At 38.4% G+C, this 23,159-nt stretch overlaps 1 protein-coding gene across 3 annotated transcripts in view; it reads left to right on the forward strand.

The window, feature by feature from the left end:
* KIF4A (kinesin family member 4A) overlaps positions 1 to 23,159 on the forward strand; it is a 113,288-nt gene that overhangs the window by 75,527 nt on the left and 14,602 nt on the right. For all 3 annotated transcript variants that reach the window (XM_025894002.2, XM_073885896.1, XM_025894065.2), the window contains 5 exons: positions 5,617 to 5,700; positions 6,209 to 6,322; positions 16,459 to 16,614; positions 16,735 to 16,835; positions 21,586 to 21,715. In XM_025894002.2, the coding sequence (XP_025749787.1) occupies positions 5,617 to 5,700; positions 6,209 to 6,322; positions 16,459 to 16,614; positions 16,735 to 16,835; positions 21,586 to 21,715 (585 nt within the window). The remainder of the gene's footprint in view (positions 1 to 5,616; positions 5,701 to 6,208; positions 6,323 to 16,458; positions 16,615 to 16,734; positions 16,836 to 21,585; positions 21,716 to 23,159) is intronic.

Genomic DNA, 23,159 nt, shown 5'->3' on the forward strand with positions numbered 1-23,159 from the left:
AAACAAAAGCTAAGTGATCTTGTTTTTAGCAGACCTACCTTACAAGAAATACTAAAAGAACTTTAGACTGAAAGCAAGTGATACCAGACAGTAATTTGAATCTACACACACGCACACACACAGAAAACACAAAGACTGCCAGTAAAGATATGATGTAGGTAATTCTAAAAGAGAGTATAGTTGTATATTTCTTCTCCCTTCTCTTAACTGATTTAAAAAGCAATTATATAAAATAATGTTTATATAATTGTATTGATGGACCCTATAACATAGAAATGTAATATATTTGACAAAGGAGGTGGCTGGGAGCAAAGTTGTATTTGAGTAAAGAAATGGCATCAGGTGGTAACATGAATCTACAGGAAGAAATGAGGAGAACCAGAAATGGTAAATAAGAACAAATTCTATAAATATATATTTGCTCTTCTTTCATCTCAGCTTATTAAAGAACAAATTATATAAAGTAATAATAATAATGAATTATGTGGTTACATCTAGATATAATTTACACAAAAAGGGAAGAGAACAGAGCTGTATAGGAATAATGTTTCTTTTTTTTTTATTTTTTTTATTGTTATGTTAATCACCATATATTACATCATTAGTTTTTGGTGCAGTGTTCCATGATTCATTGTTTGTTCATAACACCCAGTGCTCCATGCAGAACGTGCCCTCCTCAATACCCATCACCAGGCTAACCCATCCCCCCACCCCCCTACCCTCTAGAACCCTCAGTTTGTTTTTCAGAGTCCATCATCTCTCATGGTTCGTCTCCCCCTCTGACATACTCCCCTTTTCTTCCTCTCCTGTTATCTTCTTCTTTTTCTTTTTTCTTAAAATATGTTGCGTTATTTGTAGGAATAATGTTTCTATATTTCACTGGAATTAAGTTAATATAAATCTGAAGTAGATTCTGATAAGATGTTTATTATAAGTACAAGGGCAATCATTAAGAAAATAACTCAAGGGGCACCTGGGTGGCTCAGTCATTAAGCGTCTGCCTTCAGCTCAGGTCATGATCCCAGACTCCTGGGATCGAGCCCCGCGTTGGGCTCCCTGCTCCGCAGGGAGCCTGCTTCTCCCTCTGCCTGCTGCTCCCCCTGCTTGTGCACTTGCTCTCTGTCAAATAAATAAAATATTTTTAAAAAGAAAATAACTCAGAAATAGGGTGAAATAATCATTAAAGGAATCAATATGCTACCCTAAAAAATACTCATACACTTAATGTAAAAGAAAACAGTAAAGAAAGAATGGAAGAACAAAAAAGATATGACATTTAAAAAAAAGTAAACTTGAAAAGATGAATCCAAACATATCAGTAATAACATAATGTGAGTAGATTAAACCATCTACTCAAAAGGTAGAAATTGTCGGGGCACCTGGGTGGCTCAGTCATTAAGCGTCTGCCTTCGGCTCAGGTCATGATCCCAGGGTCCTGGGATCGAGCCCCACATTGGGATCCCTGCTCGGCAGGAAGCCTTCTCTCTCTCCCACTCTCCCTGCTTGTGTTCCCTCTCTCGCTGTGTCTCTCTCTGTCAAATAAATAAATAAAATCTTTAAAAAAAAAGTAGAAATTGTCAGATTGAATTAAAAAAAAACAAGATCTATAACAAGATATGCTGTCTACAGAAGGCACATGATGGTTTCAAAGATACAAATAAGTTGAGGGGCGCCTGGGTGGCTCAGTTGGTTAAGCGGCTGCCTTCGGCTCAGGTCATGATCCTGGAGTCCTGGGATCAAGTCCCGCATTGGGCTCCCTGCTCAGCAGGGAGTCTGCTTCTCGCTCTGACCCTCCCCCGTCTCATGTGCTCTCTCTCTCTCTCTCATGTAAACAAATAAAATCTTTATAAAAAAAGATACAAATAAGTTGAAAGTAAAAGGTTGGAAAAAGATCTACCATTCAAACACCAACCATAAAAGAGCTGATGTGGCTATACAGACAAATTACACTTTAAAACACAAAATATTACTAGAAATAGAAAGGAACATTTTATAATGATACAAGAGTCAACCCATCAGGAAGCTAACTATTATTAAAAAATATATGGACCTAGCAACAAAGCCTCAAAGTACATGAAGCAAACACTGACAGAAATGAAGGGAGAAATAGACAAATCAATAATAATATTTGGACATTTCAATACCTCACTTTGAAAAATGGATAGAACAACTAGGAACAAGATCTGCAAGGACATCAAAGACTTAATAATACTATATACCTAACAGACATCTATAGACTACTCCAACAACAGCAGGGTATACAGTCTTCTCAAGTACACGTAGAACATTCTCCAGGATAGACCATATGTTAGGCCATAAAACATGCCTCAGTAAGCTTAAAAGGAAAAAAAAATAAGCTTAAAAGGAATGAAATAATATAAAGTATATTTTACAACCACAATGGAATGAAATAAATCAATAACATAAAGGAATTTGGGAAATTCACTAATATGAGGAAATTAAACAACATAGTCCTAATTAAATAATGGATCAAAGAAGAAATCACATGGAAATTTTTTGATGAATAAAAACAAAGACATAATATACCAAAATTTGTGGGATGCAGCTAAAGCAGTGTTTAGAGAGAAATTTGTAGTTGTTAATGCCTATATTAAAAATGAATAAAGATCTCAAATCAGTAACCTAGACTTCCACTTTAAGACACAGAAAAAAAAAATGTGCAAACTAAACCCAAAGCTAGCAGATGGACAGAAATGTTAAAGGTTAGAGTGGAAATTAATGAAATAGAGAATGGAAAAAATAATAGAGAAAATCAGTGAAACCAAAAATTGGACCTTGGAAATGATCAACAAATACAAATTTTTAGGTAGGCTTAACAAGAAAAAAAGATTCGTTACTAAAATTAGGAATAAACAGGGGATGTCACCACTGGTTTTCAGAATGAAAGGATTATAAGGGCATACTAAGAACAACTGTATGCCAACAAATTAAATAGCCTAAATGAAATGGGAAAATTTTTGGAAAGATAAAAATTATTGAAAGTGACTCAAGAAGAAATAGAAAATCTTTATAGACCCATAACAAGAGATTAATTTACTAGTTTAAAACTTCAGAAAGGGGGTGCCTGGGTGGCTTAGTCCGTTAAGCGTCTGACTCTTGATTTCGGCTCAGGGTCCTGGGATCAAGCCCTGAGTTGGGCTCCGCACTCAACAGAGAATCTGTGTGAGGATTCTCTCTCCCTGTCCCACGCCCTCTGCCCCTCCCCCTGCACTCTTATGTGCGCTCGCTCTCTTGAATGAATGAATGAATAACTTACCAGAAAGAAAAGCCCTGGCCCAGATGGCTTCACTGGTGAGTTCTATCAGACATTTAAAGAGGAAATAATACCAAATTTTCAGAAACAATTCCAAAAAACAGAAGCAGCGGAAACATTTCCCAGCTCATTCGGTGAGGCCAGTATTTCCTTGATACCAAAACCAAAGACATCCCAAGAAAACTATAGACCAATATCTCTTACGAATATAGAAGTGAAAGTCTTCAACATAATACTAACAAATTGAATCCAGCAACATATAAAAAGAATGATACACCATGACCAAGTAGGGCTCATCTGAAAAAAATGTAAGCCTTCCTTGGGGCACCTGGGTGGCGCAGTTGTTAAGCATCTGCCTTCGGCTCAGGTCATGACCCCAGGGTGCTGGGATTGAGCCCCACATTGGGCTCCCTGCTCGGCGGGAAGCCTGCTTCTCCCTCTCCCACTCCCCCTGCTTGTGTTCCTGCTCTCACTGTGTCTCTCTCTGTGTCAAATAAATAAATAAAATCTTTAAAAAAAATGTAAGCCTTCCTTAACATCTGAAAGTCAATTGATATATTACACCATATCAGTAGAATAAAGGACAAGAACCACATGATTATCTCAGCAGACAGAAAACGCATTTGACAAAATCCATCACCCTTTCATAATAAAAACACTCAGGAAACTTGGAGTAGAAGAGAACTACCTCAACCTGTTAAAGGGCATTTATGAAAAACCCGCAGCTGACATCATAATAGGGAAAGAAAGAATACTTTCCCCCTAAGATCAGGAACAAGACAAGAATATCCACTCTTGTCACTTTTATTCCACATTGTCCTGAAGGTTCTAGCCAGGACACTTAGGCAAGAAAAATATATAAAAGGCATCCAGATTGGAAAAGAAGAAGCAAAACTCTCTGTTAGCAGGTAACATGATTGTGTATGTATAAAATGCTAGAGAGGGGCGCCTGGGTGGCTCAGTTGGTTAAGCGACTGCCTTCGGCTCAGGTCTTGGTCTCAGGGTCCTGGAATTGAGCCCCGCATCGGGCTCCCTGCTCGGCAGGAAGCCTGCTTCTCCCTTTCCCACTTCCCCTGCCTGTGTACCCTCTCTCGCTGTCTCTCTCTCTGTCAAATAAATACATAAAATCTTTAAAAAATAAAAAAATGCTAGAGAATCTACTAAAAAACTAGGAAAACCAATACATGAGTTCAGCAAGGTTGGAGGATATAAGTTCAATGTACAAAAGTCAGTTGTATTTCTTTACACTAGAAACAAATTTGAAAATGAAGAAAACAATTCCATTTGTAATAGCATCAATAAGAATAAAATGCTTAGGAATAAACTTAACAAATGTAAAACTTATACACTAAATTCTATAAAACATCATTGAGTTAATTAAATAAATGGAAAGATAGCCCATGTTCATGGCTGGGAAGACTTAATATTCTTAAGATGGAATACTCCCCCCCCACAAAAAAAAGATGGAATACTTTCCAGATTGATCTACAGATTTAGTACAATCTCAATCAAAATTCCAACTGGCTCACTTGCAGAAATTCACATACTGATCCTAAAATTCATATGGAAATGGAAGTGATCCAGAATAGGCATAACAGTCTTGAAAGAGAAGAATAAGTTTGAAGATGTCACATTTCCTGTTGGCAATACATCCATCACCTCACATAGTTTTTTTCAGTGTGGTGAGAACACAAGATTTAAGATTTAACACTAACCCTAACCCTGACCCTAACACTTAGCGGATTTCAAGTAGTCACTATTACATATTGATCCCCAGAACTTACTCATTTGTACCTTTGGCCAACTTTTCCCTGTTTTCCCCACCCCCAGTTCCTGGTAACCACCATTACTCTCTGGTTCTATGAGTTTGACTTCTGTAGATTCCACATATAAGTGAGATCATACAGTATTTGTCTTTCTTAGTTTGGTTTATTTCAGTTACCATAATGACCTTTAGGTTCATCCATGTTGTCGCAAATGGCAGGATTTCCTTCTTGTTTGTGGCTGAATAATATTCCATTGTATACATATGCCCCATTTTCTTTATCCATTCATCTGTCGACACTTATGTTGTTTCCATATCTTGGTTACTATGAATAATGCTGCAATGAATATGAGAATGAAGATACCTCTTCAAGATACTGATTTCATATTTCATTTCCTTTGAATATACACCCAGTAGTGGGATTGCTAGACTGTATGGTAGTACTATTTTTATTTTTTGAGGAACCTCCATAATGTTTTCCATAATGACTGTTACATTGAAAGACATTTGGTTATATTATAAGGTTTTATGTTAGCTGGCTGAATCGCAATTAAAAGTCTGACTTTTTTCTTCTCAGGACCGTAAGAGGCAATATGAACTGCTCAAACTTGAAAGAAACTTCCAGAAACAGTCTAATGTGCTCAGACGTAAAACTGAGGAGGTAAGAAAATCCAATCTACTAGTTCACCTTCAGGCTTAGGTGCTGACAAAATAGTATCCCTTAAACGAGCCAGTGTCCTGAGAAACCAGTGATACCAATCTTGACCAGCAATTCCTAAGTCTTAATCCCTGTTTATATGTCATGAACTGTGAGCAGATAAAAATCTGAAGAAAATGGTACTGTTCAAATAAGGATTTTTTTTTTTTTCCAATTGGGCTTTCAATTCCTTCCAAAAAAAAAAAAAAAATACAGAGTAATGTTGAGAAGTGACATTGCCAGACACTTTCAGTCCACAGTACTTCTTTAAAATGTGTACCTCTCCTAGGCTCTAAAGCAGGAGCTGTTCTCCAGTATTATGTGCAAGGAGACTTAAAAGTTGATTCCTATAGGAACTCAAACCCATAGAATTTTTTTCATTTTTCTTTACTAAGAAAGTAAAATGGAAATTAAAACATTTTTTTTTTTGTCAACCTTCAATTCAACATTACTGTGAGCCATTTTTATTTAGGCAGCAGCTGCCAACAAGCGTCTCAAGGATGCTCTCCAAAAACAACAGGAGGTCTCAGATAAGCGGAAAGAGACTCAGAGCCGTGGAATGGAAGGCACTGCAGCTCGAGTGAAGGTATGGACAGCTTGCGCTGCCATTTCTCTTATCTACGCTGGGGATAGGGAAAACGTGGAAAATCTCTTTCTTTTGGTTCAGAATTAAACACTTCAAAATCTGAAGTTCTCCCCGAAAGCCTGATTTCCTAATGATACCTTTGAATACCTTTGAACAGATGTTAAAGACCAAGAGTAGAGAACCCTTTCCATCCCTGCCTCCACTGAAATTCAGTTAATTTTTTTAACAGTTTTACTGAGGTACAACTGACCTACAATAAACTGTACATATTTAAAGTGTACAATTTAATAAGCTTTGACACTGATGCACCCATGAAATCACCACAATCAAGACAATGTCAATGTCCGTCATGACCAAAACTTACTGTGTACCCCTTGGTAATCCTTTTCTTCCCTCCCCAGTCCACCCCTCTCCTTCCCCATCTCCGGGCAACCATTACATCTGCTTTCTGTCACTATAGATTATTTTCTAGAGTTGTATAAAAAATGAATCATACAGTATGTTTTCTTTTTCTGACTTTCATTCAGCATAATTATATCAAGATTCATCCCTGTGGTTGTGTGTCTCAATACTTCTTTCCTTTTTATTGCTGAATGGCATCCTGTTGTATGGCTGTCCCACAATTCATTTATCCATTCACCTGCTGGTGGACATTTTGTGGTGTTTCCAGTTTTTAGTTATTACAGATATTGTACTGAACATTTATATATACAAGTCTTTGTGTGGATATAGGTTTTTATTTCTTTTGGGTAGGTAACCTAGGAGTGGACTGGCTGGCTCTCTCGTATGGTAGATGTATGTTTTAACTTTTAAGCGACTGCAAAAATTGTTTTCCAAGGTGTTTGTACCTTCCTACTAGCAATCTATGAGTGTTCTTGTTGCTGTACATTCTTAGGAATACTGAGTATGGTCGTCTTTTAAATCTTAGATATTCTAGTGAATGGGTAGTGGTACCTCATTGTGATTCTAGTTTTCATTTCCCTTATGACTAATGATGTTGAGCATCTTTTCATGTGCTTATTTGCCATACATATGTTATGTGAAATATCTGTTCAGATCTTCCCCATTTTTTGTTTGTTTGGTTTGGTTGTTTTTGTTTTTGTTTTTTTTTAGAGAAAGAGAGACAGAGCACAACCAGAGAGGGAGAAGCAGACTCCCCGCTGAGCAGGGAGCCAGACATGAGGCTCGATCCCAGGACCCTGGGATCATGACCTAAGCCAAAGGCAGACGCTTAACGACAGAGCCACCCAGGCGCCCTAAATCTTCCCCATTTTTTTAAAGATTTTATTTATTTATTATTGGAGAGAGAGGCAGAGTGAGAGGGAGAGGGGCTAGATCCCAGGACCCCGAGATCACCACCTGAGCCGAAGGTGGACACTTAACCGATTGAGCCTCCAGGCACCTCCCCTTCCCCATTTTTTAATTGGGTTTTTTTTTTATTACTTTTCAGTTAGAATTCTTTATATATTCTAGATATATCCAACAAAGGACTTTTATGTTTTATAAATTTCTCCTGGGCTGTAGTTTGCCTTTCCCCTTTTTAACAGTGTCTTTTGAAGACCAAGGCTTTTTAATTTTGATGCCATCCAATTTACTGACTTTTTTTTATGCTTAATGGGTTTTATGCCCTGTTTAAGAAACATTTGCCAAACCCAGGGTCACTAAGATTTCCCTTTAAATTTTCTTCTAGAATTTTTTTTTTAAGTTTGAATTTAATTTAATTTTTATTTTTTTATTGTGTTTCAATTAGCCAACATATAATGCATCATTAGTTTTTGATTTAGTGTTCAGCGATTCATTTGTTGCATATAACACCTATTGCTCATCACCACATGTGCCCTCCTTAATATCCATCACCCGGTTACCCCATCCCCCACCTACCTCCTTCTGTAACCCTCAGTTTGGTTCCCGGAGTCCAGAGTCTCTCCGATTTCTTCCCCTTCAGTTTTCCCTCCCTTCCCCTGTGGTCCTCTGCACTATTCCTTATGTTCCACATGTGAGTGAAACCATATAAACCATATAATTTCACTCATATAATTGTCTTTCTCTGCTTGACTTATTTCACTCCGCATAATCCCCTCCAGTTCCATCCATGTTGATGCAAATGGTGGGTATTCATCCTTTCTGATGGCTGAGTAATATTCCATTGTATATATGAACCACATCTTCTTTATCCATTCGTCTGATGAAGGGCATCTCGGCTCCTTCCACAGTTTGGCTATTGTGGACATTGTTGCTATGAACATTGGGGTGCAGGTGCCCCTTCTTTTCACTATGTATCTTTGGAGTAAATACCTAGTAGTGCAATTGCTGGGTCATAGGGTAGCTCTATTTTCAACTTTTTGAGGAACCTCCATACTGTTTTCCAGAGTGGCTGTACCAGCTTGCATTCCCACCAACAGTGTAAGAGGGCTCCCCTTTCTCCACATCCTCGCCAACACTTGTTTCCTGTCTTGTTAATTTTTGCCATTCTAACTGGTGTAAGGTAGTATCTCATTGTGGTTTTGATTTGTATTTCCCTAATGGCTAATGATGATGAACATTTTTTCATGTGTCTGTTAGCCATTTATATGTCTTCTTTGGAAAGGTGTCTGTTCATGTCTTCTGCTCATTTCTTGACTGGATTATTTGTTTTTTGGGTGTTGAGTTTGAGAAGTTCTTTATAGATCTTGGATACCAGCCCTTTATCTGTAGTGTCATTTGCAAATATCTTCCCCCATTCTCTGGGTTGCCTCTTAGTTTTGTTGACTATTTCCTTTGCTGTGCAAAAGCTTTTTATTTTATACAGTTTTAAGCTTTACATTTAAGTCTATGATTCATTTTGACGTGACACCTTTGTCAAAATCAATTGTCCATAAATCAGTTTCTAGATTCTATTCCATTGACCTATCTGTGTATGAATACCAACATGTTTCATTAGACTAGCTTTATAATAAGTTCTGAAATCAGGTAGTGTAAGCCCCCCAAAGTTGTTAATTCTCTTTCAAAGTTGTTTTGGGAAAACTAGGTGCTGTGCATTTTCATATAAATTTTAGAATCAGCTTGTTAATTTCCATAAAAAAGTCTACTGGGAGTTTGATTAGGATTACATAGAATCTATATATAAACTTGAGGAGAATTTATATCTTAACAATATTGAGTCTTTTGATTTATGAACACCATGCATCTCTCCATTTATTTAAATCTTTACTCTCAGTAGTGTTTTGGTTTTCAGTATACAGGTGTTGCACATCTTTTGTCAAATATATTCTTAAGTATTTCGTATTTTTATGATATCAGAAATTTTTTTTACTTCAATTTCCAATTGTTTGGACATATTCATTGGCTCTTATAGCTCTTTTGGTTTTTTTTTATTGAAGATTTTATCCATTTATTTGACAGAGAGAGAGGCAGTGAGAGCGGGAACACAAGCAGAGGGAGTGGGAGAGGGAGAAGCAGGCTTCCCCAGCTGAGCAGGGAGCCCGATGTGGGGCTCGATCCAAGGACCCTGGGATCATGACCTGAGCTGAAGGCAGATGCCCAACGACTGAGCCATCCATGTGCCCCCTTTTTTAATTTTTTTAAAGATTTTATTTATTTATTTGACAGAGAGAGAGCACAAGCAGGGGGAGCGGCAGGCAGAGAGAGAAGGAGTGAGAGAAGCAAGCTCCCCACCAAGCAAGGACCCCGAACCCAATGGGGGGCCCAATTCCAGGACCCTGGGATCATGACCTGAGCCGAAGGCAGACACTTAACTGACTGAGCCACCAAGGCACCCCTCTTATAGCTTTTTTATAGAGGCTACATAGTCAATCATGTCATCTGCAAACAGAGACAATTTTATTTACTTATCAGCTCTGTATGCCCCTTTTTTTAACTTGATCTTGTCTTACTACACTTGCTAGAACCTCCAGTAAAATATTTAATTGAGTAGGTGAAAAGAGACATCCTTGCTTTTCTCCCAGTCTTAGGGAGATACCATTCAATCCTTCACCCTCAAATATATTTGGTACAGGTTTCAGTTTATGTCCTTTATCAGTTTGAAGAAGTTCCTGTCTATCCCTAACTTGCTGAAAGTTTTTATCATGAACGGATGTTGGGGTTTTTTCAGGTTTTTTCTGAATCCTATTGAGATGATCTTATGGTTTGTTTTTACTCTGTTAGTATGGCAAATGACATTGATTTTTTTCAACTTTATTAAGGCATGTCTGACATACTGTAAGATTTACCTTTTGTAGTATACAATTCTGAGAGTTTTGACAACACATACAGTTGTAGAACCACCATCACAAGCGAGATATAGGATAGTTTTATTGTCCTCCCTAATTCCTCTCTACCTATTTGTGGTCAACTCCTCCCACAACCCTAGCCATTGGCAAACACTGATGTATATTCTGTCATAATTGTTTTCCCTTTGCATCAGTGTCATATAAATAGAAACGTATAAAAAAAGAAACATATAGCATGACTTCTTTCACTTAGCATAATGCATTGGAGACTCATTTATAAATGTTGTTGCATGAATCAGTAGTTTCTGCCTTTTTTTTTTTTTTTTTTTTGCTGAGTTGTATTCCATTGTATGGATATCCCAGAGTTTATCAGTTCGCCTATTAAAGGATATCTTGGAGGTTTTTTCCAGTTTTTTTTAAATTTTTTTTATATTTTATTTGTTTATTTGAGAGAGAGAGAACACAGAGGGAGAGGGAAAAGCAGACTCCCCACTGAGCAGAGAGCTCGATGCAGGGCTCCATCCCAGGACCCTGAGATCATGAACCTAGCAGAAGGCAGATGCTTAACCAGCTAAGCCACCCAGGCGCCCCTTTTTTCCAGTTTTTGGTGATTATGAATAAAGTTGCTATAAAAACATTTATATACAGGTTTCTGTGTAAACATAGGTAAACATTTCACTTGGGTAAATATCTAGGAGTAGATTGCTAGGTCATATGGTAAGTATATGTTTAACTTTATAAGAAACTGCCAAATTGTTTATCCAGTTGTTCATTGCTGGTTTACAGAAATACAGTTGATTTTTGTATATTAACTTTTGTCTTTTGACTTTATTAGTGTAGTAATTATTTTGTAGGTTCTTTGGGATTTTCTACACAGACAATCATGCCATCTGTAAATACAGATTTATTTCTTCTTTTCTAATCTGTGTGTCTTTTATTTCTCTTACTTGTCCTATTACATCAGCTTGGACCTTCAGGATAATGTTGAATAGGAGTGGTGACAGTAGAAACCATTCTATTTTTCCTGATCTTGGGGAAAGGATTCAGTCTTTCACCAATAAGTATGGTGTTAGCTGTAGGTTTTTCCATAGATACCCTTTATCAGATTGAGGAAGTCCTTTTTTTTAAGATTTTATTTATTTATTTGAGAGAGCACAAGCTGGGGGTTAGGGAGGAGCAGAGGAGCTGAGCACAGAGCCCCTTGCAGGGCTTGATCCCAGGACCCGAGCCAAAATCAAGAGTCAGATGCTTAACCGTCTGAGCCACCCAGGCGCCCCACAGATTGAGGAAGTTCTTATGTATTCTTAGTTTGTTGTAAGGTTTTATTCTGTGTTTTGATATTCAATTATGAAACCAGGCTTGCGTTCCTTGGATAAACTCCACTTGGTTGTGATATAGCATCCTTTTTATGTATTGTTGAATTCAGCAGTATATAAAATTAAAATTTTTCTAAAATAAAAATTTTGCGTAAAATTTTTGCATCTCTGTTCATGAGGGATATTGGCCTGTTGTTTTCTTATAATGTCTTCATCTGGTTTTGGTATCAAAGTAATGTTGACCTCTTAAATTAGTTGGGAAGTACTCCTTTTTCAATCATCTGGAAGAGTTTGTATAGAATTAAAATTGTTTCTTCTTTAAAAGTTGGGTAAAATTCACAAGTTAAGTCATCTGGGCCTGAAGGGTTTTTTTGTTAGATTTGCTTTGGGGAGTAGGTGGAAATTAACTAAAATTCAGTTTTTTAAAATAGATATAGGGTTGCTCAGGTTATATATTTCTTCTTAAGTAAGCTTTGGTACTTTCGTGTGTTTCGGTGAACTTGTCTGCTTCATCTAAGTTGTCAAATAAAGTTATTCATAATATTCCCTTATTATCCTTCTAAAGTCTGTAAAACCTGTGGTAATATCATCTTATTCCCATTATTGATATTTTGTGGCTTTTTCCTTTTTCATGATCAGTTTGGATAGAGGTTTATCAAAGAACCAGCTCATTCTTCCTAATGGTTAAAATGGTAAATTTTATGTTATGTGTATTTTACCAAAATTTTAAAAATGTCCCCCAAACCCCAACTCATTAGTTTCCAATCTGATCTTTATTATTTCCTTACTTCTGGCTTGGATTTAATTAGCTTTTATTTTTTTTTAATTTTATTATGTTATGTTAGTCAGCATACAATACATCATTAATTTTTCATGTGATGATCCATGATCCATTGTTTTACTTTTTTTAGTTTCTTAAGGTAGAAGCTGAGGTCATTGATTTGAGGGTTTTTTTTGTTTGTTTGTTTGTTTGTTTGTTTGTTTGTTTTGAGAGGGGGAGAGGGGCGAGGGAGTGGGAGGGAAAGAATCCCAAGCAGGCTCCATGCCCAGAGCAGAGCCTGACACGGGACTCAGTCTCACAACCCTGAGATCATGACCTGAGCTGAAATCAAGAGTTGGATGCCTAACCGACTGAGCCATCCAGGTGCCCCTTCTTCTTTTCTAATATAGGCATTTAGTGCTATAAATTTCCCCTTAAGTAATCCTTTAATGACATCCCACAAATTTTGATACTTACATTTTCATTTTCATTCAATTCAAAATGCATTCTAATTTCCCTGTTGATTTCTTCGTTGACCCATGGGTTATTTACAAGTGAGTTATTTAGTTTCCAAATATTGGGGTATTTTTCTAGATATCTTTGTGTTATGATTTCTAATTTAATTTCATTGTGGTTAGAGAACATTGTGTGACTTGAATCCTTTCAAATTTAATGAGGCTTATTATGGCTTAGAATATGGTCAATCTTGGCAAATATTTTATGTGTACTTGAGAAGAATATGTATTCTGCTATTGTTGGAGAGAATGTTCTATAAATGTCAATCTTTTCTATTTGATTATGCTGTTCATTTCTACTGTATCCTTGCTGATTTTCTGCCTACTTATTCTATCATTTATTGGGAGGTGGGTATTCACATCTCCAACTGGAATTATGGATTTGTCTTTTTCGCCTTGTAGTTCTACTTTTGCTTCATGTATTTTGAAGCTCTGTTATTAGAGGTGTAAATAATTAGGATTAATTGATCCTTTCATTATTATCCCCTGCTTGTGAGAGAGAGAGAGAGAGCACAGAGGGAGAAGCAGAATCCCCACTGAGCAGAGAGCCTGATGCGGGGCTTGATCCCAGGACCCTGAGTTCATGACCTGAGCCGAAGGCAGACACTTAACTGACTGAGCCACCCAGGCGCCCCAAAAAGATTATTTATTTATTTGAGAGAGAGGGAATGCACACATGCGAGAGAGAGAGAGAGAGCATGAGCATGAGGGGAGAGGCAGAGGAGATGGAGAAGCAGACTCCATGCTGAGCAGGTGTCCGATCTGGGGCTCCATACCAGGACCCTGGGATCATGACCTGAGCTGAAGGCAGACACTTAACCGACTGAGCCACCCAGGTGCCCCTAAAATGGTATATATTTTTTAATCCCTTTGGTTTTAACCTATCTGTGCCTTCGTTTTTAAAGTGTGTTTCCAGGGTATCTGGCTGGCTCAATCAAAAGAGCATGCAGCTCTTTTCGTTTCGTTTTAAAGATTCTCATTTATTTATTTATTTGAGAGAGAGCACAGTGGGAGGGAGAGGCAGAGGGAGAAACAGACTCCCCACTGAACAGGGAGCCCTATTCAGGGCTCAATCCCAGGACCCTGAGATCATGACCCCTGAGCCACAGGCAGATGCTCAACCGACTGAGCCACCCAGGTGCCCTGAAGAGCATGCAACTCTTGATCTCAGGGTCATGAGTTTGAGCCCCACATTGAGTGTAGAGATTATTTAAAATACATACATAAACTTAAAAAAAAATAAAATGTGTTTCTTCTAGGCAGCATATAATTGGGTCTAGCTTTTATAATCCAATCTGACAATCTGCATTTTAATTGGGGTGTTTAAACCATTTGCTTTTATTATGATTATTGATATGGGTAGACTTGACTCTATTATCTTGCTATTTTCTATTTGTCCCATCTGTTCATCATTCCCTTTATTTTGTTTGTTTTCTGGCTTCTTTTGGATCGACTGAGTATTTTTGTGATTTCATATTATCTCCTTTGTTGGCTTATGTATGATTTTGGTGCTTAAACTATAGATATAAACATTAAGGATTAAGTCCTTTTGAATAATTGACTCCTTTACCACTATGAAATAATCTTTTTTATCCTGAATAATAGTCTTTGATGTGAATTTTACATTATCTGATGTTAATATATTCACTCACTCCACCCTCCTTTTGATTACTTTTAAGCATTGTATGTCTCCATCAAAAGTGAAAATGTTCTCAGAGATGGTTACTTTTTAGGAACTAAATTTAGTTTTGTTTGCTTAAAAAATTTCATTCATCGACTTTAAAGATTAAGAATGCATATCTAATTATGTCTCCTAAGGCAAGAGAAACAAAAGCAAAAATAAACTGTTGGTAGTACATCAAAATAAAAAGCTTTTGCACAGTGAAGGAAACCATCAACAAAGCAAAAAGGCAGCCTACTGAATGGGAGAAGATATTTGCAAATGATATATCCAATAAGGGGTTAATATCCAAGATATATAAAGAACTTGTACAACTCAACACCAGAAAAGCAGTCAAATTAAAAAATGCGCAGAGGACCTAAATAGACATTTTCCCAAAGAAGACGTACAAATGGCCAACAGACACATGAAAAAATGCTTTAACATCACTACTCACCAGATCAGACTACAATGAGATATTACCTTACACCTGTCAAAATGGCTAAAATCAGAAAGACAAAAAATAAGTGTTGGCAAGGATGTGAAGAAAAAGGAATTTTGTGTATTGTTGGTGGGAATGTAAATTGGTACATCTACTGGGGAAAACAGTATGGAGGTTCCTCAAAAAATTAAAAATAGAAATACCATATGATCCAGTAATTCCACTACTGGGTATTTACCCAAAGAAAACAAAAACACTAACTTGAAGATATTTGCACCCCATGTGTATTGCAGCATTATTTACAGTAGCCAAGACAAGGAAGCAACCTAAGTGTCCACTGATAGATAAATGGGTAAAGAAGATATGATACACACACACAGGACACACAATGGAATGTTACACAGCCATAAAAAAAGGATGAGGTCTTGCCATTTGTGACAACATGGATGGACCTAATACCTCTAGGGTATTATGCTAAGTGTTACAAGTCAGACTGAGAAAGACAAAGAGCATATGATTTCACTCATATGTGGAATCTAAAAAATTAATGAATGAACAAACAAAAAGCAGAATCAGACCTATAAATACAGAGAACTAACTGATGGTTGCCAGAGGGAAAGGAGGAGTAGAGGCATGGGCAAAATGGATGAAGGGGAGTGGGAGGTACAGGCTTCTAGTTATGGAATGAAGTCACAGGAATAAAAAGAATAACATCAATCTAGTCAATGGTATTGTAATAGTGTTGTATGGTGACAGATGGTAGCTACCCTTGTGGTAAGCAGGGCATAATGTATAGACTTGTTGAATCACTATGTTGTACACAGGAAACTAGTGTAACATTATGTGTCAACTATACTCAAATAAGAAAATGTTTAAAAAGAATGGGTACTTGTGTGTTAAATAGAACAGATAATCAAAATATATTTCAATTCCTTATCATGACTAGTTAAGGACAAGTTAAGGAGAAAATGGAGAAGGCAAAGACAGTGTTTAGAAATACTAGGATTATCTAGAGAAAGATTTTCTGCAGAAAGCCTTTCTTATGACCTTTTGGGATATTGCTGTTAAAAGCTCTTGGAGAGCTATTACAATTTTGGGTGAGTGTAGGCATGAATGGAAATCTCACTTCTACTTGTGTGGGCTCTGTTCTGAGTGAAATTAAGTCTGGAGCTGAATCTAGCCCATGGGACAGAGATCCCTCATCCCTAACCCAACATCACCGATTTCTCTTCTAGAATTGGCTTGCAAATGAAATTGAGGTTATGGTCAGTACTGAGGAAGCCAAACGCCATCTGAATGACCTTCTTGAAGATAGAAAGATCCTGGCTCAGGATGTGGCTCAACTCAAAGAAAAAAAGGAATCTGGGGAGAATCCACCTCCTAAACTCCGGGTAAGCACCCTCATGGAAATACATTACCAATAATCAGACTGCACTCCCCAGAAACCCTCACAACTTTGGAGGATTACTTTCCTTTTAGCACTTCATCCTCATTCCCACTGTTCTTTACAGAGGCGCACATTCTCACTTGCTGAACTACGTGGTCAAGTTTCTGAGTCAGAGGATTCCATTACAAAGCAGATTGAAAGCCTAGAAACTGAAATGGAACTCAGGTAATGTGACTATCTCTTAAGGCATTGTAATTTATAAAAATCTATGCCTGGACTCAAAATAGAACCTATCAATCCAGTGATTCAAACACTTGTTTTTCAAAGGCTTTGTGATGATAGAGAAGTGAGAAAACATAGCAATTTTTTTGAACCATACAGTTCACTAGACACGTTAGATACATTTTCTCATTCAATCCCTCCCTGTGAAGTATTATTATACCTTATGAGGTAAATATCACTCTTTTCTTTAAGATTTTGTTTTTTTATTTGAGAGAGGGAGTGAGAGGGAGAGAGAGAGCACATGATCTGGGGGTGGGGGAGGGGCAGAGGGAGAGGGAGAAGAAGCAGACTCTCCTGCTGAGCAGGGAGCCCCATGCGGGACTCGATCCCAGGACCCGGAGATCATGACCTGAGCCACCGTAGGCAGATGCTCAACCGACTGAGCCACCCAGATGCCCCTAAGTATCATTCTTTTGACTTTAAATGTCTAAACAGAAGTTCAAAAATCTTTTTTCATTATTTTTCTTAATTTTTATTTTTTGAGAGAACATGCAGGGGAGTGGGGCAGAGGGAGAGAGAGAATCCCAAGCAGACTCCCAAGCACAGAACTCAATGCAGGGCTCGATCCCATGACCCCGAGATCATGACCTGAGCCAAAATCAAGAGCTGGACACCCAACTGACTGAGCCACCCAGGCGCCCCACAAGTTCAGAAATCTTAAGGAACGTGCCCAAGGTTATACAGAGCTGGGATTCAAAACCTGGTCTATCAGGGCGCCTGGGTGGCTCAGTTGGTTAAGCATCTGCCTTCAGCTCAGGTCATGTCCTGGAATCAAGCCCCGCATTGGGCTCCCTGGTCAGCGGGAAGTCTGCTTCTCCCTTTCCCTCTGCCTGCCACTCCCCTTGCTTGTGCTTTCTTTCTCTCTAATAAATAAATAAAATCTTTAAAAAAAAAACCTGGTTTATCTAATTCCAAAACCCATGCTCTTTATGTTGCACCACATGTTAGTATCTCTGAAATGTAGAACTGGCTAAAAACAAAACTTGAGAGAAAATCAAGAACTGATGCCAGAAGAGCAACGGTACAGAAGGAAGAGAACGTTAGGGATCATCAGCAAAGTAGATATAATAATGTATAAGTAAAGTTATCATGAGCACTAGATTAGTAGGTAAAGCACATAGCAAATACTTGGCATATTAGAAGTGCTCAGTGAACATTCTGTCTTTCTCCTTTTCTGACTCTAAGACCAGAAATTATGCTGCTCTAATCACTATTACTGTCTTCTAAGTATCTATGACATCTAGAAGGAATCAAACTTTCACAGAGATTTTATAGTGTCTTCAGATAATAGAATTGTATTGCCCAGAAGACCTTAAAGATCATTTAAATTTTTTTCTAGCAACATGTACTAGCTGTTTATCTTTGGATACGTCTATAAGTCACCCAACATTTGAGTGTCTGCTTTGTGCTCCCCTGGATGCATGCATTTGGGATATATAGAAAGTAGGTGGCATCACCCTTACTCTCAAGTGGAAATAGTATAATGCCACCGTGGTGTGTTGGAATCGTTTGTTAAAATTGCAGGAATGTTGTGAACCCTTGATAGCTTACCACATTTATACCACAGAAATAGCAAAAGTTACAAATCGGGTCTGGTTTTTTAAGTGCTGGTTGTGAAACATTCACCTGCACACCACTGTGCATAATTAAATGATTAAATGTTAGGCAGGTGCCAAGTAGAGAGCAATTAAACAGAAGTGAGTTTAATCAAGGCAATTTCCCTAAAGTTGATGAGACATAAACTAAATTTTAAAAATACCTAAGGGACATGAATTGTCAGAGGAGACAGGAAAGGCCATGACAGACAACAATCCTGAAGTGTTCTAGCTTACCTCTTCCAAGAAGCCTTCCCTGACACTTCATCCCCCACTCATCCTCCTCTGTAAACCCTGTCAGAACTTACAGTAGTCAATCATGTATGTGGTACAGTGGATGTATGTTATCTTTATATTTATTAATTTTTTACATTTATTAGTCTTGTCAATATAAATTGATCATAAGCTTGTTGAAGGAAAGGACTATATATTAGACCAGAGTTCTCGAGGTATTGTCTGCAACCCCTGGGGGTCTCTGAGCAATCAAAATGATTTTTATAATAATATGAAGACATCATTTGCCATTTTTACTCCATCGACATTTGCCATGATGGTACAAAGCAACAGTGGACAAAAACTGCTCATACCATAGCTTGAATTAAAGCAGTGGGCACCAGTCTGTGCTAGTGGTCATTGTATACTTCACCACCACACATTCTCAGTTGTTTGTTTCTTTAAATCACTTTTACCTAAGAATGGCTTTGATAGGGACACTTGGCTGGCTCAGTTGGTAGAACATGCAACTCTTGATTTCGGGATCTTGAGTTCAAGCCCCACCTTGGGCATAGCGCCTACTTAAAAAAAAAAAAAAGAATGGCTTTAATAAAGCAGTACAAATTGTTAATTTTATTAAATTTCAACCCTTGAGTTCAAATCTATTTAGTATTCTCTGTGGTGGGACAGGAAGAACATGCAGAGCACTTGTGCTGTTTTGCTCAAGTCTGAGGGTTGTCCAGAGGAAAAGCACTTGTGCAATTGTTGGAGGTGTGAGCTCAATAGGCCTCTTTTTCCATGGAACATCCGTTGTATTCGAAAGAAGCACTGACAAACTATGGTTATTCAGGCTTGAGTACTTGGCAGGCATTTTCTCAAAAGTGAACAGAGTGAGCTTGTCACTTCAAGAAAAACAACTGGTAGTGTTTGTCACTAAAGATAGAATTGAGCTTTCAAGCAAAACTTAGAATTCTGGAAAACTTTTATCTGCCCCCCAAGGGTTTGACAGTTTTTCTTAACTTTTCTGAGGAGACCAGTGGTGATTACTAAGAGTTGTTTATTTCCTTTATATTATATAATGAAATGTGTTAACATTTGGAGACTCTGCATCGCTCAACATTGTCCGAATGATATGTTACAGAATCATGTGTGGGTAAAAGAGCCATTCAGATTGCAAGATGGACCAACGGATTTTAATATAAGAAAGTAAGAGAAGTTTACTTAGCAGTGGTTTCAGATGCCACATTTCAACTAATTTTTAAGGAACTACCACTTGTTGGGTTTTAGTGTGGTCTCAAAGAAGAATATCCACAGTTATCTGAATAGGCTATTAAAATGCTCCTCCTTGGTCCAACTACATATCCCTGGGAGGCCAGATTGTCTTTATTAACATCAACCAGAACATGTCACAAAAGGCTGATTGCAGAGGGAGATGTGAGAATCCAGCTGTCTTCTACTCAGTCAGATATTACAGAGATTCGTAAAACTGTGACAGAGTCCCGCTCTTCTCACTAAATTATTTTGTTGTTTTAGAAAATGTATTTTTCATAAAGTATATTACATTGGATTATTGTTATTTTAAGTGAATTAATGCATGTTTAATTTTTTCTCAGTTTTACCTTCAATACTGTAAATATCTGTAGGTACAATGTATATGAACAGAATTTCTCAGAGGTCCTCAATAATTTTTAAGGGTATAGAGGGGTCCTGAGACTCTAAGATTTGAGAACTGCTATCTTGGATTATTTTGGTCCCCATCTTCTTTTATAGTACCCTACATAGCAGTCTGTTTCACATATGCTGGCGTACTACCTCTCACTGGATACACTGCAAATTTAAGAAGGAAGCTGTTAATGAAACTGAAATACTATGGAAACCTTGCTCTCAGGCCATACTTGATCAGAAAGCATCTGTAAGCTATAACCGGGGTCAGGGTATCTAGTCTTCTTAGAAACTTCTCTGTTCTGTGGTAGGCACTTCAAGATAACCTCTCACAGCACTAGCCATCGGTCTCAATTTAGTATTTGGTTCCAGCAAAGAACATCTACCTGTTTGTCCTTTTTTTATTTGTTTTTTTTTAAAGATTTCATTTTATTCATTTGAGAGAGAGAAAGAGGGAAAGCACGAGCAGGGGCAGAGGCAGAGGGAGAAGCAGGCTCCGCGCTGAGCAGGGAGCCCAACACGGGGCTCCATCCCAGGACCCTGGGATCATGACCTGAGCCGAAGGCGGATGCTTAACCAACTGAGCCCCCCAGGCGCCCCCGTGCTTGTACATTTGAGAATTTTTTTCCTTCAGGTCTCCAACCTGACTCTTCTCCTTGCATAATTGAGCCACTATATCACACTCTGAACTTACATGGCCTCAACACAAAGTCACATTGCAGTCAATGCACTGCAACAGAAGCCCTACTAAAACAAATCTTTCCAAGTCCCCCTATATGACCCATTTATTGCAACCACTATTTAATAAAATAAAACCATTTGGATAGTCTCTCAGGTTCCTTTTGCATCAGGATTTGAGATACTGTATAAAATCCTAGCCAGATGATTCAGTCATTATCTTTCTTTTAAGATTTTATTTATTTGACAGAGAGAGACACAGTGAGAGAGGGAACACAAGCAGGGGGAGTGGGAGAGGGAGAAGCAGGCCTCCCACCGAGCAGGGAGCCCAAAGTGGGGCTCGATCTCAGGACCCTGGGATCATGACCTGAGCTAAAGGCAGACGCTTAATGGCTGAGCCACCCAGGCGCCCTGATTCCGTCATTATTTAAGTGCTGTTTCACCAATACCTCCATCCATAAACCTATCTGAAGAGTCCCACAGAGCTCTCCTCCTTGGTGTTGAGGATGCTAGCAAAGTAAGTCTCGCTGTTTCTTTCCTTGAAGGTGTGCTCAGATTGCTGACCTACAGCAAAAGCTGCTGGATGCAGAAAGTGAAGACAGGCCAAAACACCGCTGGGAGAATATTGCTACCATCCTGGAAGCCAAGTGTGCCTTGAAATATTTAATTGGAGAGGTAAGCATCACTATTCCTACCAGCAATTAGGGGTCTGGCTGGGTAGGTTGAAATAAGATGTTAGCCGGGAATACCGTCGTAGCGTTATTGCCACTTTTCATGGTAGAAGCCGCAATGACACTAGTATTAGAGAGATAGTTTTATGGGTAAAGGTTGGTGTGAACAAGTACAGGCCAGTCACATAGAAAAATATATGACTTGCAAGTTGATACCTGTCGTGCCTGGTGTACAGCAAGTGCTCAATAAATGTCTGCTATTATTACTGGGAAAATAATCAGGATGCCGTAGTAGGCCACTGGTTAAACAGAAACTATTATACTGCACTACTTTTTAAAACGCCTATGAGAGGGACCCCTGGGTGGCTTAGTTGGTTAAGCGACTGCCTTTGGCTTAGGTCATGATCCTGGAGTCCCAGGATTGAGTCCCGCATTGGGCTCCCTGCTCAGCAGGGAGTCGGCTTCTCCCTCTGACCCTCCCTCCTCTCATGCTCTATCTCTCATTCTCGCTCTCAAATAAGTAAAATCTTTTAAAAAAAATTAAAAAACACCTATGAGATGTGTATTCAAAAAGTTTAAGATACAATCTAGAAAAGAGGAAACCTAATCATCTTTTGACATATATTCATCTTAAGGAAAGTACATCTTCACTGGCTTTAAAATAATATATCGGGGCACCTGCGTGGCTCAGTCGTTAGGCGTCTGCCTTCGGCTCAGGTCATGATCTCAGGGTCCTGGGATCGAGCCCCGCATTGGGCTCCCCGCTCTGTGGGAAGCCTGCTTCTCCCTCTCCCTCTCCCACTCCCCCTGCTTATATTCCCTCTCTTACTGTCTCTCTGTCAAATAAATAAAATCTTTAAAAAATAATAATAATAATAATAATATATCATCTTACGTTGTCACTGAGGCATCTTCACTTTGAGACAAGCATATAAACTCCAACTCTGGAAGTTTGAGCGATGTTGTCCTTTATATGTTTTTGGATGGGGTTAGCAGATTCGTCCTACCAAGTAGGAAATCCTGATTAGTCTTGTGAACATTGGTATTTATGATGTTCCCCGTGTGGGCTAGTAGAGACTATAAAACCAGGCCAGCCTAGGATATCAGTCTAGCCTGAAGAGCCAGACCTACAGCACCAGCTAACATGTCTACTAGTTTCAACATGTGAATTCAGACGTTCTGACATGGGACATAATTGGCCATAAGGGTGTGTCCTATGGATTCCTCTTCAGAATGAAGAAAGTCTTAAATATCAGAATTTGGAGTTGTCAGATACTGTTTGTGTTCAGTTCATTCTTGCCGGGAGACAGAGCAAGAGATTGAATGACCTTAGCCATGGCTCCTAGCTCGAAGAGCTCGATTTCAACAGAAATATGGACTCTTGGCCTGGGTGGCGTTGTTCCTATTCACTGGTAGAATCCATGTGACATAGGAAAAAAATGGACTCT

The sequence above is a fragment of the Callorhinus ursinus genome, unplaced genomic scaffold (assembly GCF_003265705.2).
Source record: "Callorhinus ursinus isolate GAN/ISIS: 27379988/994484 unplaced genomic scaffold, GSC_fseal_2.0 scaffold66, whole genome shotgun sequence".
Lineage (NCBI taxonomy): Eukaryota > Metazoa > Chordata > Mammalia > Carnivora > Otariidae > Callorhinus > Callorhinus ursinus.